Raw genomic sequence first — 25,388 nt, 5'->3', positions numbered from 1 at the left:
ATGAAACATTTGTAAAACTGTATTTATACTATTTTGTATTTATGCTCTTTTTGTAACCCTCACTATGAAATGGGGGTTATCTTCCTACTTAGTTGGGTGTATCAAAACAGAAATTCATAGTAAATCTTCAGTTTACCTGGTGGTAATTCTTACTGGTGCTAATACAACTTTACACCATCTGATAAAGATATGCCTGTCTGTTTTTAAGAACATAGACTCCTCATATAAATTGACTATAAAAGGCTTTCTTAATTTTATATGCCTTAATTTATTTTGCAGTATCATAAGGGAAACTTCCAGAATTGATGCATTAACTAATCAGTGACATAATACTGATGACTTTCATTCAAATATTGGGATAAACTACTTTGAAATAACTAGAGACTGCAGTACAGTGGTGGTAGTGCCACAGGTAACATTACATAAGAACAAAACTCAGACAAGAGTTGTCTGTTAGCAAACAGTTCCAACCAAAGGATAGGTGATTATCTTCAGAGCATTTACCTATAGGATTAAGAAAAAAAAGAGTTTTATTAACACCCTGTCACTCTTTCTCTATCAGTGATCAGCACAATCCAGGACCACCCCCTCCTTGTACTATACAACTGCTAAAATATTTTGTATTCTGTAAGAGACAAATGGGGGCAAATCTGGTAATGAGATTTTCAGCAGTGCCCACCTTCAGTTTTGGAGGTGAGTTAATTCACCAGATTCAGTACACAGACGGGACTGTAACTCATTCCTCCTTATAACCAAGGAGCTGCTCCAGGTGGAATTTCTGTTCGGAGTAGTCTGGCCAGCATACACAATTGCAGGTCAGATTTGCTTCCAGTTTAAGTCAGGCATCTATCTGTAACTGGCCAAGAATTTAAATGCAAACAGCCAGAAAGCAAACTAATGAAAAGTCTGTGAGCAGAACTGGCCTCACCTACCATATTCACCTAACCTCAAGTTATGGTAAAATAATGCTAGGAGTCCAAGAGAAAGTCCAAAGACAGGGTATAGACACAGTATTTCATTTACCTTCTCTGTGTCTAGATGCCATAAATAGTATACTCAGTATATTACGGTCCAATCTTACAAACTCGTGGTCTCTTGAAGAAGAATACTGGCACGTAATGCTATCAAAGCTGCCAGAGGAACCCAAGAATATAGTTTTGAATACTTGGGTTCCATGAGGACAGAGATATGACAAAAAAAAAAATAATTCTTTAGATTGGAAACTAGACATTTGATATGCTTAATTTTTCTTGCAGAGAGGGAAAAGAGTCAGCAGGCAAGGAGAATAATCTTAACCTCAAAAAAGGAGAGGAATCTGCATGGAATTGGTCACAACAGGCAAAAATTAATGAACCCACTTTAAAGGAATACTGCACAGGATAGAAAAAATAGAACAGATAGCTTGGGTAGAATTCTAAATAAAGTAGTGTGTATTGACTGCTGATTTATATTTCTTACAAAACCTCTAAAATGTACAAGAGGTTGTAAATGTCTTACTCCATACTTTAAAGCAACTGTCCCATCTGTACAGCATTACCACCTTCCCTATGCAACTCTGCCATATTTTTAACTAAATATGCTAAATTGTTCAGTTATGTAATAGACTGACTTGCCACATTTGCTTATTGTAATGCTTTGAGTTTGACCAAGGAAGAAAGCAAATTAACTTGCTTAAATATTCATGATTATGTATTTATATATCTGTATATGGAAAAGATTATAATTTCTCAAAATACATATGAAAGGAAGAAAGAAGTATTAGCAACACAAAAGGAGCATCCTAACTTTGGTTTAAACTCACAGGTATCGCTAACGCTGCCAAAAGAAGGCAATTTGTCCAAAAGAAGGCAAATGTTATTGATTGTTTGACATTAAAATAATGTTTTAAAATAAGTAATTAAATACCTAATGTGTAGCTCTGCATACACTGATATTTTCAAAGCAGATTATTTTAGAGACTTAGAAGTAATATTTAGGAGAATTAAGATTTTTATTTAATTTGTATTTCAGTATTTGATTTGCATTTGCAAAATTTCCAGAACAATTAGCATGAATGCCGTCTCAGTTATTTGAAATCTCTGAAAAATAGAGGTGTGAAATACAGTAGATATGCCTGTACTGCATATAGGTACTTGAGCATTCCCATGCTGTTCACTTAGTAGGGGAATATTCGTATCCATTGATATGGTAAGTAGTTGTGGAAATCTTTGCGTGTGTTACATATGTCGCTTGGAGCAGGGATCACGTCTGCTGTGTTTTAATGAAACAAAGTAATGAGTAATACTATCAAGTGCCAGTACCATGAGAATAATGTTATGGCTTAATAAGTTGCCCTTAACCTGAAATGTTTAAGGCCTTTTCAAAGCAAGTCCCTTAACAGCAAATATTCTGGTTTCTCTGTTCATGCTGAAGGATTTGCCAACTATAGTCTCATAAAAATGCCATTATTTTTTATCCTGTTCCCATTTATGATTTTTGTCATTTTTCTCTGCTCTGAGTCCAAAAAAGGCTCTGCTAGTGCTATAACTCCATTTCATGTATTTTGAGTCAAGATGATCTGTACTGCATGCAAAAAGGTCTGTACTCTATATTTTGAAAAACTACTCTGCTTTTTGTTGCTTCAGTTATTTGGTTTTCAACTTGGAGGCATGTAAATCCTTACCTTTCTTTACAATAAGTAACCTGAGTTAAACTCCTAGGCAACTTACACTTTTGCAAATTGACTTGAATTTATGTGTGATCTTTCAGAATCTAGTTGTTATGGATTTATTTAAACACTGAAAGGGCTTCATCTCCTGTTCATTATTGTACTAATTTTTAACTTCTTTAGAGAAGAATTTGGCATCCATGTGGTTTAGGTTCTGTCCTTTAAATGCAAAATATGTCTGTTTCATTGTGTTCTATTTTATAGTTTACAATGGCCATAATTCTCTCTTATCTGAAGCACTTCCAGTCAACTAGAGACTACTTCTGACATGGGTGTCCAAATGCTTTACCATCAATTGGTTTTGTTGTGGGGTTTTTTAATCAAAATTTGCTGACCACCTCATCATCTCTGACAAAACGTTTCATAGTATTCATGTATTTTTGTCGTCTTACACAGGAGACTCTAGATCTTGCGAGGGCAGAGGGGTAGATTGGAAGTTGAGTCTAGGTACTGAATGAGAACTGATGCATTTTGTCGAAATGGTTTGTGCAATGTTTATGGAAGATCAAAGATGACTCCTAGATTGCCACAGGAGTGCTGCCAAATTATAGACGGTAATAGCAGCTTGGTGATGAGATAGCAATTACAATACACTGCTTTGAGAATAAATCTGGCTAATCTTTCCGATGTCTGATGTCACAGCCATACAGTGCAGGTGTTCCACACAGTTTTTGCTTTTGATGCTTGCAACACAAAGGAGACTGCAACCATTCTCTTGCAGTGTTGATTTCTGAATTATTATGCAAGGTTTAATTGTTTCAGACTCCAGTAGGGAGATAGATGATTACTTCAGGATACCTGCTGCGTTGCTAGATCATCCTTATACTTTTGGGAGTGGAAACCTAACATTAAACCCCTATACTTTCTATTCTCTTTTGAGAGTCAAGCAAGATGATATTGAATGATCTTTAAACAGCTGAAGAAGAAAAAATGTGTTTAGCAAACATCTCATCTATCAATTTATCTTTCAATAAGACAGATCAGCAAACGGTAGTTTCATTTCCAAACTGTAACCCAACTCAGGTGTTTGAAGGTGTTAGACTAGTTCAATTCTTGATATAAAAAGAAAGCAGCAGCAGCAAAGTTAGCCCAACATTGAGTGAATCTGAAAAAATCTTTTTCTCTGTGTTTGTAGGATGGATTTCTTATCTGTAAGTCTACATTGTTAATAATCACTCTTCCTCCACAACTCCTAGACCTAAAGTCAAGGAATCTTTAGTTCAAAAGATGTTTCTGCTAGTTAGTATGTAAAGGCAATTTTATTTTTCCTGCTTTGTATTTTAGTTTTCTGATGTTCCATCAATAAATGCTTATAGCCAGCTGTAAAATAACTAAAGCAGCAGCACAGTAATTAACTGAACCACAATTTCTGAAATTACAAGAAAGAAAAATAGTGGAACTTACTGGACTATTTAGGCACAAGTGTTTGGGATCTGTAACCACAGAGCTTGTTGAGGAATGTAATTGTAACAATAGCAGGCTTTTTTTCCCTTATTCTATGGAAAGCAATGTATGGAAGAGCATTGCCTAGTCTTGGTGGTGCTTCCAGTTGCATGAGAAGGTAAGCATGGTGAGATAACAACCATATCTGTAACTGAAAAATCAAATCCTTACCATGAAGTTTTATCACTTGGGCTAAAAGAACTCCCTGGAAGTTCTTGAAGGGGAAGATTAATTTAAAGTAAGCATTAGGCCAGACCTAAATTCTACTAACTCAACGCAAAGGAGAAAACAAGGAAAAAAAGGAGCTAGACCTACATATTGGACGTTGAAGAGAAAGTCACAAATACATTTGAAAAGGTTTAGTATGTTAATCAGTATGGGTCCCTCTACGTAGTTAATATAGCCACTGTGCAAATGTTTTAGTTACACAAGACAGCAGTGAAACACCTTCCTTTTCCAGATGCTAATTTAGGATATTTCATCATTCATTGTTATTCATGGCATTTTTATTCAGAAAAAATTACTGCATTCCAAAAACTCACCAACTTGAAAAGAACCATGAATACTTCGGAAGTCAATAAACCAGATACCAAGTATTATTTTATCACCATTTCAGACAGATACTAATTTGCACTGTATTATTTTTCAATGAAAATGCTTTGCAGAATTTGGTTACTCTTTTGTGTTTAATTAACACAAAAGTGTGCTAGTCTGCATCCAAAATGCTTTTCCATTTGAGGCTTTCAAAATGTAGGAGGCCTATATTTAAGCTCGTTAGGACTCTCAGGTAGGTCAGGATTTTGTGAATCTCTGTGTGTTTTTGGCTCGGGATGCAAAAATTCCTTCTGTTGAAGGCAAGGGTTGATCAGGTTTGGCTTCCTTGTTAAACTAGAAGATTATTCGATTTTATTTTTTTTAATTAGAAGAATACATTCCATTTATGAGTGAGGTTTTAAAATCTAGTTTTTATAAACATTCAAATAGAAGAGGTGAGTGGATTTTTAACAGATGTGTGGTATTCTTTTAACTTAAATATTACCTAAAAAATAGCATGATTTCCTAATGTTGTTTAAGGTCAGTTTTATTTTTCTGCACTGTTTTTACAGCTGCTACTCATGTTAACAGAAATATTTCTCTTTACTTCACAAGCCTCAAATACCACATCATTTGACTAGTAATCAACATCTGCCTAATTTCAGCTGAAGAATAACACTCTCTTTATACTCTGAAGTCTGTAGAACAACATACATAATGTTATTGTAGATTTCCATTCATAGCTGCATGCCCCTTCCTCCATGTGGAAGAAACTCCATATTATTGAGATACTTTTTAATGAGAAAGTTAGGGATTAAAGTTGGTAGATTAATAGGATTAAAAGTTTGGCAGTCTTTCATGTTCTGTGTTTTATATTATTTGATCTTTGTTTCTAAGCTTGAATTTTGTTTTCTACACAGTGTGTGTAGAATGTTGTTTTTTAAATCATGGGGTTTAGTTTCTTAGCACTATAATGCATGCTTTTAAATAAAAGTAACACGGTTCCTGAATTTTCTTATCCTGCATTTGTAACATATTCAGCAATGAGTCAGTGTTACTGAGTTACTTCTAAAGCAGGCAACTAGTATAATTCTTCTGAGATTTCATTTTACTACACTATACTCAACTCTGTTTGTTTCACTAAAGCTAAATTATTTTACAGTTGTCAACTACATTCTAATTGACAGGAGTGTTGTGCTCAGTGGATTTGGCTCCTTAAAATTCTGTCCTGTTATTCAGTTTCATGATGCCACCTCATTTTACAGCTACAACTTCTAAGTTGTTGGGAACACTGCCATGAAAAAGTTCAACGAGCAAAGGAAAGGAGAGTGACTGCATTTTTCCAGACTGAGCCCCATTCTCATGCTTAAATGGCAGGGTTCTGAAGAACAGTAATTTACAGAAGATTGGAAATTATTTCTTAGACTTGCATGATATTGGCAATGCAATTCAAGTGTTGAATTCAGAACTGAAATGTAAGTTGGGAAACTACCTAGACATGGAATTTTGAAGTAAGTTCTCAAAATGTTTGCTTCTATCTTAAAAGCTCGAGTAAATGTAGGGTTATTTGTAGATCTTATTCAGATAATACTTCCTAGTCCTAAACAGGAAATACGGTCTTCATCCTAGGAAGCTGTCACTAACATTTTGTTAAACATTAACTGCAAATGGAAGGACTCAAACTGCTATTCCCGTAGCAGCACTCCAGCAATTCATGAACATTAATGTTGAGGTGCTTTATTGACTATTCAGCAAAAGCAGGTACAAATACATGTTGTTGCAAGTAATGATTAACAGCACAGCATCTCTGCAGTCAGTGCAGTCATCTTTTGTATTTTTTAAAGCATTTAGAAGTTTCAGGCTATGATGCCAAGAAATGTGTATGTACAGCAATTATAACTTAAGTGTAATACACAGGCATTTATTTGTACCTGTGATGGGCCTTAGCAGGGTTGCAGATATTTTTCTTTGTTAGGAGCTTCACTCTAAGTGCATCAGTAGGTACTTCAAACTAAATAAGTTCTAGGATTCACTTAATTTAGGATTTTTTAAATTTTATTTGAAAATACTATTAATGTGTATAAAGGTATGCATAAGAGACAAGTAAGAAAAATTACTATGTATTTCTTTCATACTTAGAGGAGTATCCCCTTTTGTATAACTGACTTTGGTAGGACATTGTACAGCCAAAATAGGTGAAAAGTGGTTTTGGTATTTATGTCATTTACGAGTCTGTTGAAATGTGAGTTAAGGGTAAAATGTCTATTTCTCAACAATTTCTGTTAATGAACTTAATATTAGGCCTATAACAAAAAGTGGATGTTGGGAAGGGTATGACTGTTAATGATTCCTACATACTGACATTGTTTTCTGAACACTTGTGGGACTCTGTTGAGCATAGGACTGGAGTTCAGCTTCTCTCAGCCACTTGCTGAGGACGGGAGGCTATGAGAAGTGCCTCATTTTCAGCACCTCTGCATTAAACCTACCAAGCATGAATAACATTACTTTTGAGATTAGTATAATTTCTAGCTGGTTTTAAGATGATTCATTGACTAATGTAATTAGGGTTCTGCAAATATTATTCTAGCAGCATGCTCTATCAATGGCACTAATACAGTCTCGCAACTTCTTTTTCATAATAATTCTTGCAAGTAACGTGCTCAGGTGCTGTGCATTTCCTGTTGTTTGAGAGGGAACTAGAACAGCAAAAGTCAAGTACATTATTTCTATAATCAAATTCACAATTCTTGGAATAGAAACTCAGCTTTCATTTCTGTGTGGGACCCCTGAGAAATTGTAGCTGCATTATCCTTTCCAGTCAGTGACAAGTTACTCTAGAAATATACCTGTGCGTTATTGTCACTGATTTCCACTCTAGAGGAAGGCCATTGCTGTGAAGCAGTAAGACCTGCCTCCGTTTGGCAGGACAAGAATACAAGTACTACAATCTGTCCATGCTGTGGAGGAGAAGTCTAAAAGACTGCAGGCCACTCCAAGATGTAAGCCGTGTGGCCCCGTGTCTGTCAGTGGGGTGTCCGAAAGCATGGCCTGAGACCCAGGATCCTGCCAGGGTCTGCAAAAGCCTTCTCCAGCCAGGCCGTCTTGCCCGTTGCCTCAAGCAGTGGCTTCAAGATTCGGGACTTTTTATGGGACTCTGTTGAAACCCTCACACAAGACTAAGGTCTGTTGCATCTCTGTCTTTAATGGTCTTTCGTTACGTGGTATGGTTATTACTGTTTGTATGAACGCTGTGCTCCCAAACACATGAAGTTAATTACATAGCTGCTTAATTTTGTCAAAACCCCCACTGAAGGTGCTCATCAACCTAAACATGTGGGTAATTGGTATCTGCATAATCACACTGTGCACAGCAAGTAGAGTCTGTGAGATTAAGAATATGGTGAGTGCGTATCATGTAATATAGTAAGAAAAAAATATAAAGTCTACTTTAATTTCACTGTTCATCTTTTCTCCCCTAATTTGGAAAAAGTACTGTCTACATTTCTCATACATTTTCCAATGCTGATTTTTCCGATCAGGCAAAGCTACTTCCCACTCTAATAATGTATAAATTAATCCATTCCAGTACAAAACTAGATATTCTATTGCAAAGAGGCAAAATCGTGGGACACTGAGCCATGAAAGTTTTAATATGAAATTCAGTAATAAAGAAATAGCATATTGTAATTTTATCCCAGAGGAGCTGACTTTGAAAACTTAATTCTGGTGTATTTAAATAAAATTTTTACTGTTATTTTTAAATGTGATTAAAATTTAATATATCATCTGGCACATCTTTACAATGCCTGATCTCAGTGATCTTATGAGTTTTTAACAGGCTGAAAATGCTGCCAAGCTCCAGCTGTAAAGCTTCCATCATATTTCGAAATGTGCCACTCTTCTTTAAAGCTATAGAACTATTCTCTGCAGCTACGTTATATATTTATTTGTACTCAAGATCTGTTAGTCATTTCTGTTGGAGTGTGGTGCCCAACATTCAGTAAAAATATCATTTTTGATATATGTTTAAGAAAAAACCAACAATAAGTTTAAATCAGAAAGAATACATCTAACTTTAAAGATTGGGTTCTGGTGTTACATAGCTAAGAAATGCAAAGTATTTGCATATTTGTCCTACTGTCCAAAAAATAACCTTGCTTATGCCTAAGGGGGAAAAACCAGCATGAATTGAACTTTAGAAAGGGATCAGTCGGTCCTCTCCACATATACCATTTCTCTCTACAGATTGTCTAATTTGATGTGAACATTGGTTTAGAATTGAATCCAGTAAGACTGAAGTCAGTGGCAAAAGGGAAATCTGTTATCTTGACACTATCTGATAAACTCAATTGCATCCATGGTTCTCTCCAAAAAAGCCATTTTCAGGGGAAATTTCTTGTATCAGCTTGACACTATGGTGCCTCACTACCAAGTTTGAAATGTTAAACAGCATATCCTCACCACATTTCATGTCTTAAGGAGGAAAGCCTCCCAGATTCTTCTGGGGGATGGGGGGTTAGCACTGATAATTAGCAGTGCAGTGCATGAAAATGCTATTTAATAAACCTCCCGTCTCCATTCCCAGTGAAAGTCCTCTTGAGAGGTATACGTGTTCGTTGGGGTTTGAAGGCATTCAGCAGATTTTAGGAGGGCCTCAGCACCATATAGAAGAACACAAGAGGAATGCATCTCCCTTTTATAAGTGCTTTTATATGGTGCTAGGCACTCCCTACAAATGAAGATTTATCTCTCTTTGAAGCGAAATTTAAAACTACTGAGAAGTTCATGAAAACTGCTGAAATTTGTACAAAATCACACCCTCTTAAGGCTAAGCATGGAGATGGACAAACACAAGGTCAGATAAAAGGCAGGACTGGCATGGCACTCAGGATTTACTCCCCATCGTTACTGTTCTTCCCGCGGTGTACAACCATGTAACACCTGCAGGGCTCTTCACTCATTCCTTATTTTAGTTTTAGGCAGCACCTTGCAGGACCAGAAGCTCCCTTTTACTCTAGGTCTGTCAGAAAGCCTGTTATTTCTATCAGTTACTCAGGTTGTGTGGTAGCTGTGGATATTTAGAAGGAGTAAAGCCACAAAAGCCTCCTGACAGTAAAAGACAAAGTGTCACAGCACTAATCATGCAAACAAAAGTAAAAGTGAAAAGAACTTGTCCCAGACTGAATTAGTTTCTCTGCTTGTTTTTTTTTCTTGGGTAACCCATGTGAATGCTAAGGTTTCTTCACATGTTCAGTTAGCGGCTCAAGTAATGTCTATTGACTCAACCCCCTCCACCTTCATTTTCACTCCACCCACATCACAAGTGATCCTAAAGGAAATTTAAGATGTTACAGATATATAGTGAAGTTGAGAAATAATGGAGTAGCTGAAGTACATATAATGGTTGGTAGCAATATGAGCAGGACTGAGACTTACTCTCAGTTTTTACTTTACTGTGGAATTCAGAGGCATGGCATGGTTTCTTTTTTTTAATAAGATGTGAGATACTTGAATGTGTTTGTGGGTACATAGATGGATGAACTTAAAAATAACTGGAAAAAATTGAATAGTCTCAGCAAATTGCTGTATTAGCATGCAACTCCCATAGGTTTTGGTAGCTGAAGAGCTGTCCCTTTCTTTCTTTATCAAGATTTTGGAAGTATGAAAGTGCTGAAATTGAAGTACAGATCTTCAATCTAATCTTTAATCTTCTTAAATCTTAGGAAAAAAACCATCTTTAAGTATGGTGATGTTAACAGAAGTTTGAGGTATGCTACCGCACGGGATACTTGCTAGCACGGCCTGGGTTTTACAATCCCTCCTGAGGACACAGGTGTGGCCTCAAACCCGCCTTGCTTAAAACAAAGCAGAGCTGTGGGCACAGCCCTCATTCCCAGGGGATGGTGCTGCGTCCCGGGCTCCAGCCTCCTGCTGCCCCTTCCCCAGGGCAGCCCCAGCCCACAGCCTGGACAAAAAAACAGACTTCTGGCATCGGAGACGGAGGAGCTGGCTTTGCCAAAGTGGTTAGTGGAGTTTTCTCTTAGACAGGGCAGACAACTCCACTGGTCTTCTCCAGCTCCTTCAAAGTAATTTTGCTCTGCTTATGCAAGATACTGTGGTCAAAGCAAATAAAATAATTAATCCATAAATGCTTAGAGCAGGTTTTATGTATACTTATGTGCAAAAGTGTATATAAAGGTATGTATAGCATATTTATGTGAAGGAATATCTACATCCTCCTATCATTTAGAATATATAGAAATGCTGTTTTTAAAGATTAAACAAAGGGATCCTTGATAGAAACATTCCCTAGCCAAAAGGTACAGTTTACTTAAATAGGAATATTTATAGAAGTGGGAGCTTGAGCATCAAGTCCAAATATAAAGTAGTTTTATTTTACTTTCTTCAGTATTTAAATACAAATAAAAAGTAGCATAAAGCTGCCATTTGTGAAATGTATCTAAGAATGGAACAAACTTTAATATATATCATAAGAATGGCCAGTATGGCTTCCCTAAGGAAGATGGCTCATAATGAGTATTTTGAATTTCCTCTATACTGTGAAATTGTTTATTTAGGAAAATCTCTACATGAAATCTGTTCAAAAACTGTCACTTTCTTATGTTTAAGAATGCAGCAGACTAATACAGTTAAAAGTATACATATGTAATTAAACTCCTGGTAGCACAGCTATTTTCTTTCACACCTTAAGCAACCCCAAGTTTGTAATGCCTAGTGTGGGTAACTTAATGAAAAAGATTGCTTAACATAAGCAGATTAAAAAACAATTTAATTGATGGCCACAAACAGAGCTTAGAGTTTGTCATGGCTACAAAGATTTTCTGTCAGGGTATAAAAGCAATTAATCAGTATGCAGAAGGTATTGCCTGCCCCATAGAGATGCTAATTTTGTGACACTTTGGAAACTCATGTTCTACATTTACTGTTCACACTAGATGGAAGCTAACCAGCCTTAGCTTGAGCTAATGAAATCAAAAGACTGCAAAATGTCACATTTTCTTATCCCCATGCAGTGTAATTTTGCGATCTTTAGTTTCTTTCTATAAGTTGTTTGACAACGGCAGTGCTGATTGAATATCATGAAACACAGTTATCCTAAAGACTGGAAAGTTATATTTATACAGAAGTTCATCTGCAGAATATAAAGGGCCTATCAGTTTCCTGCTCAAGTATTTTTTGAAAATGGCAAAAATCCCCAACAACCAATTGAAGAAATTGTAGTATAGCAGAACAAAGATCAAGTGTTTCAACATGTTATCACTAGGGACTGTTATTTTGGGGGTGGTGTTTCTTTTTTTCCCCCCAAAGTGGTATAAAAAATATCTTTATGCATCATTTACACATAGCAGATATATTTAGATAGGATATTTTATTACAGATACTGTTAACAGTAGCTGTTTGAAAGTTAAGGTATTCTCCCCTGCTTACTCTAAGTCAGGACCTCATATAGAAGCTGTTCCTATTTAAAAAAAAAAAAAAAAAAAAAGCAAGCCACTAAATAATACAGCAATTTCAACAATTTGTAACCACAAAATGTTCTGGAAAAACAAGAAAAGCAGAACAGCTACTACCTCCCCCCCCCCCCCCAGCCCTCTCTTTAAAAGGGATCTCTGTAGTCATTTTGGTTTAAAATCCTTCGAGAGACTAAGCCACCTGGTTAAACATATTCCTCTCCAGCTGTACGAAAAAAATTTCACAGCAGTCCGAGTAGCTCCATTTGATTTCCCACCACCCGCGTTAAAAGCACGTAGCTGTTCTGACTCACCTAAAGCCGAGTCGCAGATGAGCTGCTGCGGATGAGCGGGGGCACAGCTGCACGCCTCCACCAGCTCCTGAATTCTGTGGGTCAGAAGTAGAAGCACTGAAAACAACAAGGTACTCAGTACAGGAGTCATGTTGCCTTAAGCACAGCTAATCGGTCAGCCAAGAGAAAATGCTTTCTTACTGTTGGTTTTATATCTAAACTTCCTAATAGCTATCTGATTTCTTCCGCATGCAGTTCAATTTCAACCGACTTGGATGGTTTAGGAAAGCCCTCTAATGCTCGCTCTGAGTATACGCTTATGTTAACTGACTTCTAATTTCCCTGACATAGGACCCTCTTATTTATGGCCCTGACACTAACTCCTAACTCCGCCTTCCTTTAAGGAAAAAGCACATCATTGGTGAAAGTTATTGTACCAGAGGAGAGGTTACCTTAGTAAGCATTGCTATGTTGCTCTTATGAGTCAGTAGAACTATTAATAATCAAAAGCCTTTACAAAAACATCTTTTACAAGTATCTGAAGCTGATTTTATGATCTTAAGCAGAAGAAAGATTTTACCTTTTTCTAGTAAATTTCCTTCCAGTTTGAATGTAAAAACTAGTTCTGCTACCTTCTCTATTTTGGTCAAGTAAACAAAGCTGTCCTTTTTTAAGCTCTGTTTTCATTTGCAGTCCCTGATCTTCCCCTGCACTTCTGTGCATTTTCTTGAAATGACGTCCCTGTTTGCAGGCTGGACAGAACTTCATTCATGAAAAGAAAATCTTTCAATGCTCTGTTTGTGAGCCTTGAACAATTGGTAGTTACAAGGAATAATGAATTAAAAATAAAAGCTGCAATAAAAGGCATTTTTTAAAATTATTTCATCACCGATTTAATTTAAAACAACAAGGAAAAATACACCAATGGTGTATGTTGGAGGCACAGCTCTTTCTCTGCATACCTTATTAATGTAAGTCCTAATCAACACACATCTGTATCTGTATTAGCTGGCTCATGTTGTACATGGAACACAGACATAAATACAAGGGTTCGGAAATCTTTTTCAATTTCAGATGTTTTGTTGCTGTAGCAATCTAGATATGTGTAATGTATACACCCTCTTTTATAAAGAAGTTTTTTCACGAGGGAGCAACATCAGGTTTCATAGGGGGTGAAAAAATACATCTATGGATTGACATGCAGGACAGAACTGCTTACAGGATTGCATGTTTTCTCACTTCACAAATCAAGCTTAGGAATTGAAAATTCATTAACATAATTTGAACCATTTCAAATCCAGACTCATGAAAATGTATTTAGTTGGGGCTGAGATTTAGGTGTACACAAAGTAGATTGTTATCTTTATATAGATGTGTACATGTTTCACAGCAGCAGATTTATTTTATTTTTGAACAGTAAGAGGTCAGTTTTACAACTATTAGTGCTCTGATTCTCCTCCCCCCCCCCCCCCCGCCCCGAAACACACTCCATCTGTTAAAAAAAAAATACACAAGTATTCAGAATTACTAGAATTGGGTTTAATTTTTAGATTTTAGATCCACATTCAAAACTGAGCCAGGAATGTTGTACACTATGTCCTGATTTAGTTCAAGCAGCCATACTTTGATTTTTATTTTTCCAGTCTGAAGTTTTGGCTTCAAATCATAAGGTTGGATCCAAGCCCAGGACTAACACCTGAAAATAATTTAGACCTATTAACATCTCCATTCTTACCTGGAGGAAACTTGCTTCTTTCAGGAAGCTTTTCATGTGAGTGAAAAGATAAAAAGATAGGAGGCTGAAACCTTACACAGGAAGTTCAAGCCACAAGAAAGCCACAAAAAAAACCCCAAAACAAACCAAACACAAACCAAAACAAGCAAATAAACAACAACAACAAAACAAACAAACAAACAAACAAAAACCAAACCCAAAAACCCAAGCAGGTGTTTTAATGGCCTCTGTGGGCAGTAGAGTAGTTCTAGGACTATTGATTTTCAAGTCTCACTTAGGGCAGTAGGACTGGAAAGTGATGAAGGAATTAATTGAGAGCCATTGATTGGTTTCCAGATGACATCACATGGCTGCTGCTACAGATGATCTAAATAGACCAATTTGTTTACTGTTTCTGTAAAATTCAATTAATAAAGAAATATGCTGGGCACACTGTCTTCTTTAACATCGAGCATGCAGGTCTACCTATTCGACGTTAACTAAGGCATGTTTTGCCTAAGATTTTCCAGAATAGCGCATCAAAATAGTATGCTCTTCATGTTCTAAAGACTTTTATATCTAGTACAATTAAACTAATTGTGCAATCAAACTAAAAGTATTATTGCTCCTAACAAAATTTAAAAATAATTTTGTGACAATTTAAAAATGAATTCACATCTATCTTGTAGACATAGTTGAGAATTAAATACATTCAACTGAATGTGTAGAAATGTAAAAATGCTAAAACAAAATCGCATATGATTACTGTTCAAGTGCCATAAAACCACATTTTAATTATGATCTTGCATAGTATTGCCTGCAGCTACCCTTGAAATAATCCAATTGCATTTTTAGGAGTCCTTCAAAGCCATCTGTACATAGGTGGAATATTTAAAGCATGATTACACTCAGAGAAGCAAATGGCCATGAGAGAGGTTCATACTCAAGAAAGTCATTCCCCGTAGGTCTCGCTAGACCCACTCAGCATTGGAAAGGATAGGCTTGGAACATGCTGTATGCAACAAGACCTTTCAGTCGTAATACGGATTTTAGTGAAACTTGTGGCTAGAAGGTTTCTCAGCCCCAACATGAAACAACTGGTCACAGCAACAGCGGGAAAGGCAGATAGGTACACGGGTCAGTCCTAGGGTACATGGACTTACTCATTCGAAGCCGGGACTTGAAACTGCCTGTTCTGCTTCCCACACAAGTGTAATGAGCAGTTCTTTGGTAGGTGTATCTTTCATTTCTTCACGACAACATTGATACGATCTTATCATTAAAATGTAGAAGACCAACAATTTTTGAAACCTCACCAGAACTTCTATTTTCCGGTATTTCTTCATTCTGAAACAGTAAGTTTTGTCAAATTACTATCAGAGTTTAGACAAAGACATATTTACACCATAGAATTTGAAAGGGATTTTAGTAAGTCTGGAAATCTCTATACTCAGGAAGATGCTCTCACAAATGCAAGAAAATGCATTTTTAGTCTGTTTGTCAGAGGAGACAAATATTACCTGTAGCTTCTCCCAATATCAGTACGTTGTTTGAGTACCTGTGACTGCTGAGGAGTACCAGCAAGCATTAGGTTTTAGCTTGAAGCTGCCTTGTCCTTCTTTGTATTGTATATTGTTAGTATTTTTCATTGTATTAGGAAAATTACTTTTAGAGAGTTCAAAAGAAACCCTAAGCTCAGCACCCATTCTGTATTACAGTTAGATCTTGACCTTGTAAACTAGAAAGATTATTCCCAACAGACATAGAAATATTCGTTGACTAACTTTTAAGCAAAATAATCTTAAATAATAGTAGAGAAATTATAGCCAACGTTTTAGAAATATAAGCAGACTGAACAAAAGAAACAGTCTTTTTACTATTTGTATAAATGGACTAACAGTACAGGGCTTCTTTCACTGTGCTGTATGTTATGATGTCAGTTTTCCTTTAGTTTGATAAGTAAGCCATGATATCATAGCAAATTATGTCATAACACTAGTGATGGGTAGCAGGATGAAATAGTGCCCACTCCCTGGTTATATTTTGATACAGCTAACGCTTGCTAATAAGAAACAGAAAAGTTCATTTATCAAGGGATAGTAACTGATTCCTTCAATTCATTATTGCCACAGTAGAAAAAACACTTGGCACTTTCTCATTTCTGTCTAGCTAAGTCTAGTGTTCAACAACTACTTTCTGATTTCTAGTAAAAGGCAAGAAAATATAGAGGATTGGGGATAATCCACTGTATTTGTTGATGTATACAATATCAAAACAAGGCAGGAAACCTGACTACAGTCAAGTTTATGATCGGGTTCATCTCTTCTCAATGGGAATTCCAATTTTGTACAGGACTTCTAATTCTGGAGGGGCTTTTTGTACTGTGGGTTGTCATGATCCTTGTTAATTTTTACTACAAAGCATTGGCATCTATCAACAGCGTTCTGGTCATTAATTGTTTCTTTCTCTTCTAACAGCCCCCAGAGACCAGTATTAAGACCACTAGCTCTCCTTCTGTGGGATGCCGTACATGCAGAATCCTATAGAGTGAACTACCGCTTCCCCTGAACTCCAGAGCAAACTCATACTGACTTTATGATAATTTCTTCTCTTCCCTGGGAGTTACCAGGGACAAAAGATGATGAGTAAGGTGCATCACCCTTACAGCTGCCATGGGGAAGGCAGCACTGCCAGGTCCCCTCTGCTCCATGCTTCTTTCCCACCCTTCCTCACTGTATCTGCTCTCCCCTCTCACCTGTCAGCCTTTTGCAGCATCGCAGGTCTGCAGGATAATCCACCGAGAGCACTACCTTTGTCTGACCTGTACTGCTATGTTATCTCCTAGCACTGCTGTCTCCCCTCTGCATTTCATTTTTCAGAAGAGGCAGCACTGTGCTTTCCGTTCATAGATTCCTGGGTACTGGTCACGAGCATTTCTCTGGCAGGCTTGAGTTTGATGCTTTGAGTTATGTCAAGGGGCGCTGAACTGTGTTGCATAGGGATTGTCCATACAGCTTCTTCAAAGGCTTTTTAATTATAGTGGGATATGCAACAGACACCATGCTGTCCCTTCCAGCTGTCAAGCAGTTTGAATCTACACAGTGTCCTTTGGTTGGACGGCCTGCCCTGTACCTTAGCTTCTGGCAGTCTACAGAGTATAATTTTTTATCTGTATCAATCTTATTGTCTCTCCATTGTGGTAAATGAATCTTATTTTAGAATAATAGCAGGCAGGATTCTCCACAGTAAATTTATCTGTTGCCTTCTCGATGAATTCTTTTTTCCCTAGTTCTCATTTGGCATTGCATTTCTTTTTCCTAAAAACTACTTTCAGTTTACCTGACATAGTCACAGTACACGTCCTGTACAAAAACTGTACAATCATGTAGAAAATTCAAAATTAGAATAGTATTTCACAAAACAGATGAGCTTTCATGGTTTTTAAATTCCAGTGCCGCCATATTTACTACAGGCTGCTTCAAAAGGGAGGGTATTTATAGCTGTCACTTCTGAAATACTACAGTAAAAAAACCCACCATACAGTTTATAGTCACAGCAATTTGGGTGGCAAAACGTGACTTGATTTTAGAGGCAGCTAAATAGTTGGTAGAATGATAGGAATTGAATGAAACACTGACATGCCAGAATCAAAATATAATTTGTCTCTGCAAAAATTTTGTCTTCTCTGGAATTTCTACTAGAGATCTGTGGGAACTGCTCTTTTTGATTCACTGCCATTATACTTAATGTTTTTCTTGTTAATGACAATTTCTGTTTTTATGCTGTACAGGTATTGAAAATAGATTTTTCTACCATCAGATAACTTTTGTGTTGATTTAGATAATTATTTGTATTTAATTGAAGAACAGTTGTGAGACAAAGGCATTTTTGATTTCCTGGTTCAGATTTACTTGATAGTGTCACTTTATACACTAAGATAATGATTTCAGTGAGTACCAGGAGAACTGGTTTCTTAAGATCCAGTCTTATGAGGTGGTGTTAATGGCAATTGAATGCACTGTGTACAAGGGGTGCCCAGAATACCCAATTTTGCATCAGTTCCCATTAATTTCAGTGGGAATTGAGGTGGCTCAGCATTTCCCTGGCACCAATCTATATTGCACTTAGTTTATGAGCCATTTTAACCCTCTGTTTTGAATAAAGAAATCACAATTAAGGTGCATTTGCCTCTCTTTGGTTACCTGGCACACTAATCAGATTAAAGCTCTACTCTTCTTATCCACTTGAGCTTTTAGATTTCTTTAATGCTCCTATTTCTAAAAAAGTAATACAAAGCATATCAGATTCTCCTTTGGCTTGCTGCTTGTGTAAAGGCGGTATAAAACGTTACTCCATACAGCTAGAATTTTACACCTACTTTTTTCTGTCAAGGTATGAGGCAGCGGAAAATCTGGCTCGACATCTCCAAATTGTTGTTTGTGTTTGTTGAGAATACTAGCTGTTTAAGCATGATGTTTGTGCTTCTCTTAATGAAGAGAGGAATATATTGGGCTACCCCTGCTGGTGGTGGAGAGCTTCTGCACGGCAGAGCCCTGACTTTATCTTGAGATTGTGTTTTCTTCAAACCAAATGGACCAGAGAAAGTCTGTCTTCTGCTTGTTTATTGATTTAGGGCTCTTCCTGCCCGTTTCTGGGAAAGAAAAAAATGAATAAAAGGCCACCTTCATTATTTCACTTTTAATTTCCTTTCTCCACAGTAAGCAGAGCAAAATTAGATTTAGTTTGATGCATATTCCACAAATAAATTACGTGGAACTAGAGTGGTTAAATGAACTTTGCTTGGGGATTATTGGAAAGATAAATATTTAAACACTGAACTTGAGGTAAGTCATGTTTATGCAACATCGGGGTTTTTTTGTCGTGAGTCGTCCCGCCCCCTCCCCCTTTTTTTTTCCTGTTGTGGCTTTTCTAGTCAACTCAACCATGAGGACATTAAAGCCAGGCTGAATACCACCTTCAAAAAACTGTGTTTTCTGTATTGTTGCCAGCGGAGGGCTTTTTTATTTTTCCTTTTTTTTTTCTTTTTTTTTTTTTAGCAGATGATCTTTGCCTATTTTTATTTTTATGTACAGCTTTGATTATATTTTACATTATATCTTACTTAGAAGGATTCAAAGTAAATTTACAGGAATTCACATTATATCTCTTAGAAATAAAACAGCTTACATTATGTAACTCTAAGCATTGTTCAAAAATACTTAAATTGCAGAAGAACTTATAAACCTTTGAGCACCTTAATGTATGAAGCTTAAATTTTAGGGATTTATTTTCAGTTAATAGACTTACGGTGAAGAAATTGCAGGATGACATTCTAGTAAACCAGACTTACAAACTCCAGAGTATTTCTGAAATAGGAAAGGATAGGTATTATTTCCATTACATATAGAAAAATACAAACAATAACACAGATTAAGATTGTGCTGGTTAACTATATAGCCATCTACTGGTTAACTAAATAACCTTCACTTCAGATTATAGAAGATGATAATAGTGCCTGTAGGTATTGTGTAAGTATATCAAGCTAGAATGCTTCTTTCTACAGTAAAAAAGCTCTTTCCGAGCACCTATATCATTTGATCAGTGTCTTTTTTAACCAGTTTAATTTGGCAAATTTTTCTTATCTTCCAGCAAAAGCAAAGACTAGTAATTGCAGTGTTTTCTGAAATTGATTGAATTTTATGCATTTCTCTGTTCATTTCGTGTAATTATTAATACGTGGGATAAGAACAGAAGATAGGCCAGCCCTAAATCTTTTATGAAAACAACATATTGAAAATATCTTAACATTTCAGAAGAGCAGGAGAGTATTATTTTGCAGATTTCAGGCATTTGAAATAAGTTCTGACCAGCAACTAATGAATCTTTTAGCAGAATTTGTGTTTGAATCCAATTTGCAAGTCATCCTAGCAACATGGAAAAGGAACGTTTGATGTAATAACTTAAATCAACAGAAGAGTAAAAAATTCCAAAGCATTTTAAGCTTTAATGAGGATGATTTGATAGCTTCCTGGTCCTAACACCAGCAGTTTCAAAAAGCTTTGTGTTTTCACGCTAGCTAACCCAACAGATGTCATGACCTGATTCTGAGAGACTTAATGCCATGAGAAACATGCTTCTGTGATATATTTCAAAATAATTTGCTGTGAATGCACACTTGCCTTAATTCACGTTTATTCAGCAACTTGAGAATATTGGGTCAAATTTCTCCCTGGATTTAGTAACTCCATCAGTATATTTCCTGTTTGGGATCGTTCTTTGTCTATTCATAAATCTAAATAGTTTCATTGCAACTATAATTTGCTAGTTGCCTGTCAGTAGTATGGGAAACAAAAAGAGCAAATGGAAAATTGGAGAAATAATGTGTGTCATGGGTTCCTACCGTACTGTCTTTGCTCTTATCTGACTAATATGAATAGATCCGTTGAAAAATGAATGGCGAATCTGCAAACATGAGAGGTATTGAGGGGTTGCTGTCTTTATTATTATCAGTAATTTAAAACAATTAAAGAGTATTAAAGTTGCTGCTGCAAGTGGTTTGAACATATGAGTCTTGTACCTTGGCCTCCAGTTTACCTAAGGAGATGGTGGAGTCCAGATGTCACGGCATTTAGAAGCTCTACCAGTGAAGCTCAAGTTTGAGCTGGTTTGTCAGCTGCTGTAGTCCCATTGCAAGTATATGGCTGAAAAATCAAATCCACTCATTTAAAAAAAAATCACTCCTGTGAGGACTACACCAATTAGCTTCAAATGTGTTCATCTAAAAAAACATATTAGGCCTGTTACAGAATCAATTTTACTGACATTCATTCAACACCATTAAAAGAATTATTTTCAGCTGGACTGCCTTGAAAATAATAAAATAAATGGTAGTTATGTAAAATAAAGTGACAGTAAAGAGTTAAGTGGTACGCAAATGAGCTCTTGAATGAAAAATACTAATATATAGTTATTTGGATAGGGAAAAGGTAGACATGTTATTAAAAAACATGAAGATTTTTCAGACAGGATATTACAGTCGCATTTTAAACCCATATATACTGTTGTATTTCCATTACAGATCTAATCCCTTGTTCTCCTCTGTCCTTGAACCCTTCCACAGTGCAGTTAACCAAGACAAAGGTTAGGCTTCTAACACTTAGACAAGTGCCCGGTCTGCCGAGAGGTTTTAAAGTATTACTGCTATACTCATAAAGACTCGTGTCGACATGAGCGACCTCCCAGTTTGTAGGTGTCTTGTGGTAAGAGCCATTAGATTTTTCTGGTCATTAAGTATGTAAATTTAATTCACGCTATTGGTATATGACAGAAACCATTAAAACATGTCATTTCAGGAACGCTAAATATTTCTCAGTTTGAAACTTAGGAATCGACTTCTGTTATCCAGATTTTAAAATGATTCTGCTTCGAAAGACCTTTTACTACTGCCTTCTATCTGCAAAATGTAATCTACTTTCTGCTCTCTTAGGGAACATATCTTCAAGTAGTACCTACTACTAGTCCTAGTCCTAGTCACGGAAGGGAGCCATGCAACTTATTCTGTTAAGATTCTGTTGAAATGAGACTTCACATTTATTTAAAATAACAGTGTAAGAAGTTAAAACCACAGAAATTAAAATGTTTAGACTCAATCCGTCTTTGTAATTTTTAGGAGCTGATAAAACATTTTAATACACAGTGAAGTTATTTTGATTAATGATATCGTATTAGCAAATATCAGTAATGTATCTCAACTGTTTTTATATGGGTTCCTACAAAAAGCCATGACAGTTTTTCCAGTTGCTACTAATATTTATTGCCAATCCAATCATATTCATATATAACTATGGAAAATTGTATTGCATGCTTGACACGTATTTTGTTTTCTCTGCAATTAATAATGATAGTTTATTGCATTGTTATAGAAGTCCTGTTTTTTCTAATTTTTTAAAAATATTCAGATGTATTTTGTGTATATTATATGTATGTGCAAGTGTTCATACAGCGTAGTCCATTTCCATCTCTCATACATATGAACTTGCCAAATTTCTTAATGTAATTTCCGTTGTTGGTCTTTTCTGATTATTTTCCCTCAGTTTTTAATTGTCACAGTAGAAATTACACTTTTCTGAACTTAAGAAAACCTTTGAAAAACAAGCTATATTTTTGTAAAATGGCCTTTCCCCCTCAGCAATATATATCAAAGAAAACATGCAATGAGTCCTATTAAAATCAGCTCTATTTGAAGCGGATCCATTGATACATGCTAGCTCTTCTTTCAAGGTCTCCCACTAACAAGTAACTATAACATAGATTAAGAGGAAACCCACGGAGCTGGTAAGTTTTCACTGTTACTGTCACAGTTGTATGGTACATAATGTTTACCCAAATGTATGAAAAGTCTTGAGACTGCCTGTCCTGTTAAGACAGAAATTAACATAAAGGAGCAGATTGGGAAGAGGAAAGGACTCAGATCAAGTTTTCTATAATTTCAGTAAGAAATTTCAGGCCTTGTTGTTGCTTGACAGAACAATAGCATGCACAGCTGGAAACCAGTTAGTGTTAGGGAGGTGACTGCAGGATGGCACAGGTCTAGTCCTCATGTATAAAGGGAGAACGGTGGCAATCAAAGTAAGAGCAGGAATAAAGGAAACACTGTTCAAAACCCAAACACCTACAACTTCATCAGCCCTGAATTCCTGGGCCTGTCACAGTGATAGATACAAAGAGAAGCACTGGGATAATTAATATCTGTCTGCCTTCTGTGCTACCGGGCGTTTTTTCTGTCTGATGTTTGAACTGCAGCATTCGGCACCTTTTTCCCCTGCTACCACCTCTTCTCTTTGTCTGTGCTGGGATGTGGTAAACCACATGAAATCTTGATATTGGACTCCAAAGCAAAATGAACTCTGTTGCCTTAAATGTTAGTGCATTTTTCTGAGGGAGAAAGCCGAATTATTTTTTTTTCTTTGGTGTTTTTTTTTGAGTTAGTGTTTGTTCCTGTGGCTCACAGAGGATTCCACAGCTTTGGAATCATGGGTAGATACGTGGTCCTCTTAATTACAGGAGTGCCATTTGTATTGCTATAGTTAGAGGTCTGCCAGCATTTCCATTACAAACCCCAGTTCAGTGGTTTATAGTTCAATCATAAAAAAGTGGTACTGCCCTTATGAATCTTGAGTCAGGCAATGATTTGTTCTTCCTCTCCCCCAAAAAACTGAAAAAAAGTGGCTAGTTTTAAAATATGAAAGCAATAAATAAGTGACTAGATGTTGACTACACAGGACCTTGCATTCCTACAGTTTAGCAAGAACCTTATTTTTAAATTGCTGTATAGGTGACCTTTACTGTATAATGCTTTTGCAAGTGCTTTTGGCTATTTTGAAACTAATGCTTTTTTTTAATGCTTACATGCCTTAATTTAAATTGGTTAGATTGAAACAGATCTGTAAAAACCGCTTAAATGTATTTTGGATTTAAAGACCAATGCTTGAAATGATTCCTAAACGAGAGTTAAATAAAAGACTTTCAAAGTTTTCATAGTTTTTGTTCCCTACAGTGTTAGTCTAAGAACCCAGAATTTCTGCAAAAAATAAAAGTTACGTTTACTCAGGCACTGAAATGTGGCAGCTACAGTTACACATGTAATATAGAGCACTAAGAGATGGTTTTCAGAATGGTCTGCTTGCCTGTGGCAGTAAACCTTGATTTCAAATCTCGAGGATGCCCTAGGAGAAGATGCATATATAACATCTTTACTTAAATAATGGAATAAATTAACTAGGATTACAGTAAATTTTTCATAACTGCAAGTCTTTAAATCAAATCTGTTTTTCTCCGGACAAGACACACTAGCCCTAGCTTTGGGTTTGATGCAGAAATCAGTGAAAAACCTCCATGGCCTGTGTTGCGTAGCTGACAACTGTAGGACCCTGTCGTTTCATCAGGCTTTGAGAACTCTGGTGTATTAAAAGAGTAGATCCAAAGATTCCTCCTTTTTTCTTCTGATCAGGCAGAGCAGAAATTGAGATTCTCTGATCAGGCAGAGCAGAAACTGAGATTCTGTCAAAAAACAAGCAACTTGGTTTTGTTTCCTTAGATATCCTTTATATGATTTTTAAAAAAAGTCAGAACAAAACAGTATTGTATCAGTATGCATTTTAGGAAAGCCAGAGAAAGTCCATTTAAAAAAAAAAAAAAAAAGACAACACAGACATTCATGTATTGTACTGGGAATCCTACGGTAAGTAGTATAAAATATGTACCTTGCAGTGAATGCCCACTTGTTCTCTTGCAGATTCACCTTTCAGTTAAAGTATTTTTAAAGCAAGCATCCTTAAATCATATTGAAAATAAATGTTTAAAATATAGGAAAAGCATGTGTGAATTTTAATTAGCTTTATAACCCTACAACTAGGTTTGGATGTTACCAAAAGCCAAGTGACCTTTTTATTCTTTATGCCTTGATTTGAATGTCAATATTTACAATCCCATGACATTTTCCATGCAAATACCTGTTTGTGTTTGTGTGTTTCTGTGCAACGTTGTACAAAGCACAGTGAGATAAGTGTGAACTCCATTTAACCTCTTGACAATCCTTTGTAAGTATTTGGAAAACAAATTTCTCATAAAATCTCTAAAAACTCATAGTTTATTTTCTAAAGCATCAGCTTTGTCTTTGATTGTATTTACTGTGTTAAAATTTGATACTAAATGAAGGTTTCAGACCCCGTAATACTTACTGGCCTGCTGCTGCCCGGTTTAATTACATCGAGGGTGTTCAGTTTTTTATTTCTAGTTATAATCCTGTTCTACTAAGTATTTGTAATTACACTTGGTCGATAAAGGTTCAATATATGTACATTTTAGGTGGACAAAAAAGACAAAGAAATACCATCTGTACCCCATGACTGGAAGATCTAAAACTTCTTCAAATGAATGATGGAAGTAAAACTGGTTATTCACGTAACTTTCTGAGAGACAACCATTATCATTTGATTGAATAAAGCATATTCATATGCCTTTGTATATTTGATTTCCTAATCAATGGCTGAATTATTACTTACATTCTGTGCAGAAGCTGGAGCCTTCCCTAGAGAACTCGGGTATTCTGTAACAGAAGCTAGCATCTGCCTTTAATGAAAGTTTTTTTGGTGAATTAGACATCATTGCTTTCATAAGTGGTCACAAAAAGAATTTACAGCCTTGCTAAATAATGGAAATCA

At 36.2% G+C, this 25,388-nt stretch overlaps 2 protein-coding genes across 2 annotated transcripts in view; one reads left to right on the top strand and one right to left on the bottom strand.

Annotated features, from left to right (window-relative positions):
• TIMP4 (TIMP metallopeptidase inhibitor 4) overlaps positions 1–12,773 on the bottom strand; it is a 30,223-nt gene extending 17,450 nt beyond the window's left edge. Inside the window, exon 1 of the mRNA XM_049826799.1 lies at positions 12,474–12,773. Within this exon, the coding sequence (XP_049682756.1) occupies positions 12,474–12,603 (130 nt within the window). The 5' untranslated portion in view covers positions 12,604–12,773. The remainder of the gene's footprint in view (positions 1–12,473) is intronic.
• SYN2 (synapsin II) overlaps positions 1–25,388 on the top strand; it is a 196,055-nt gene that overhangs the window by 119,385 nt on the left and 51,282 nt on the right. The window lies entirely within an intron of this gene.

This window comes from Accipiter gentilis, chromosome 23 (genome assembly GCF_929443795.1).
Source record: "Accipiter gentilis chromosome 23, bAccGen1.1, whole genome shotgun sequence".
NCBI lineage: Eukaryota > Metazoa > Chordata > Aves > Accipitriformes > Accipitridae > Astur > Astur gentilis.
The sequence above is the reverse complement of the archived record's forward strand: the minus strand, read 5'-3'. Positions and strand labels throughout refer to the sequence as shown.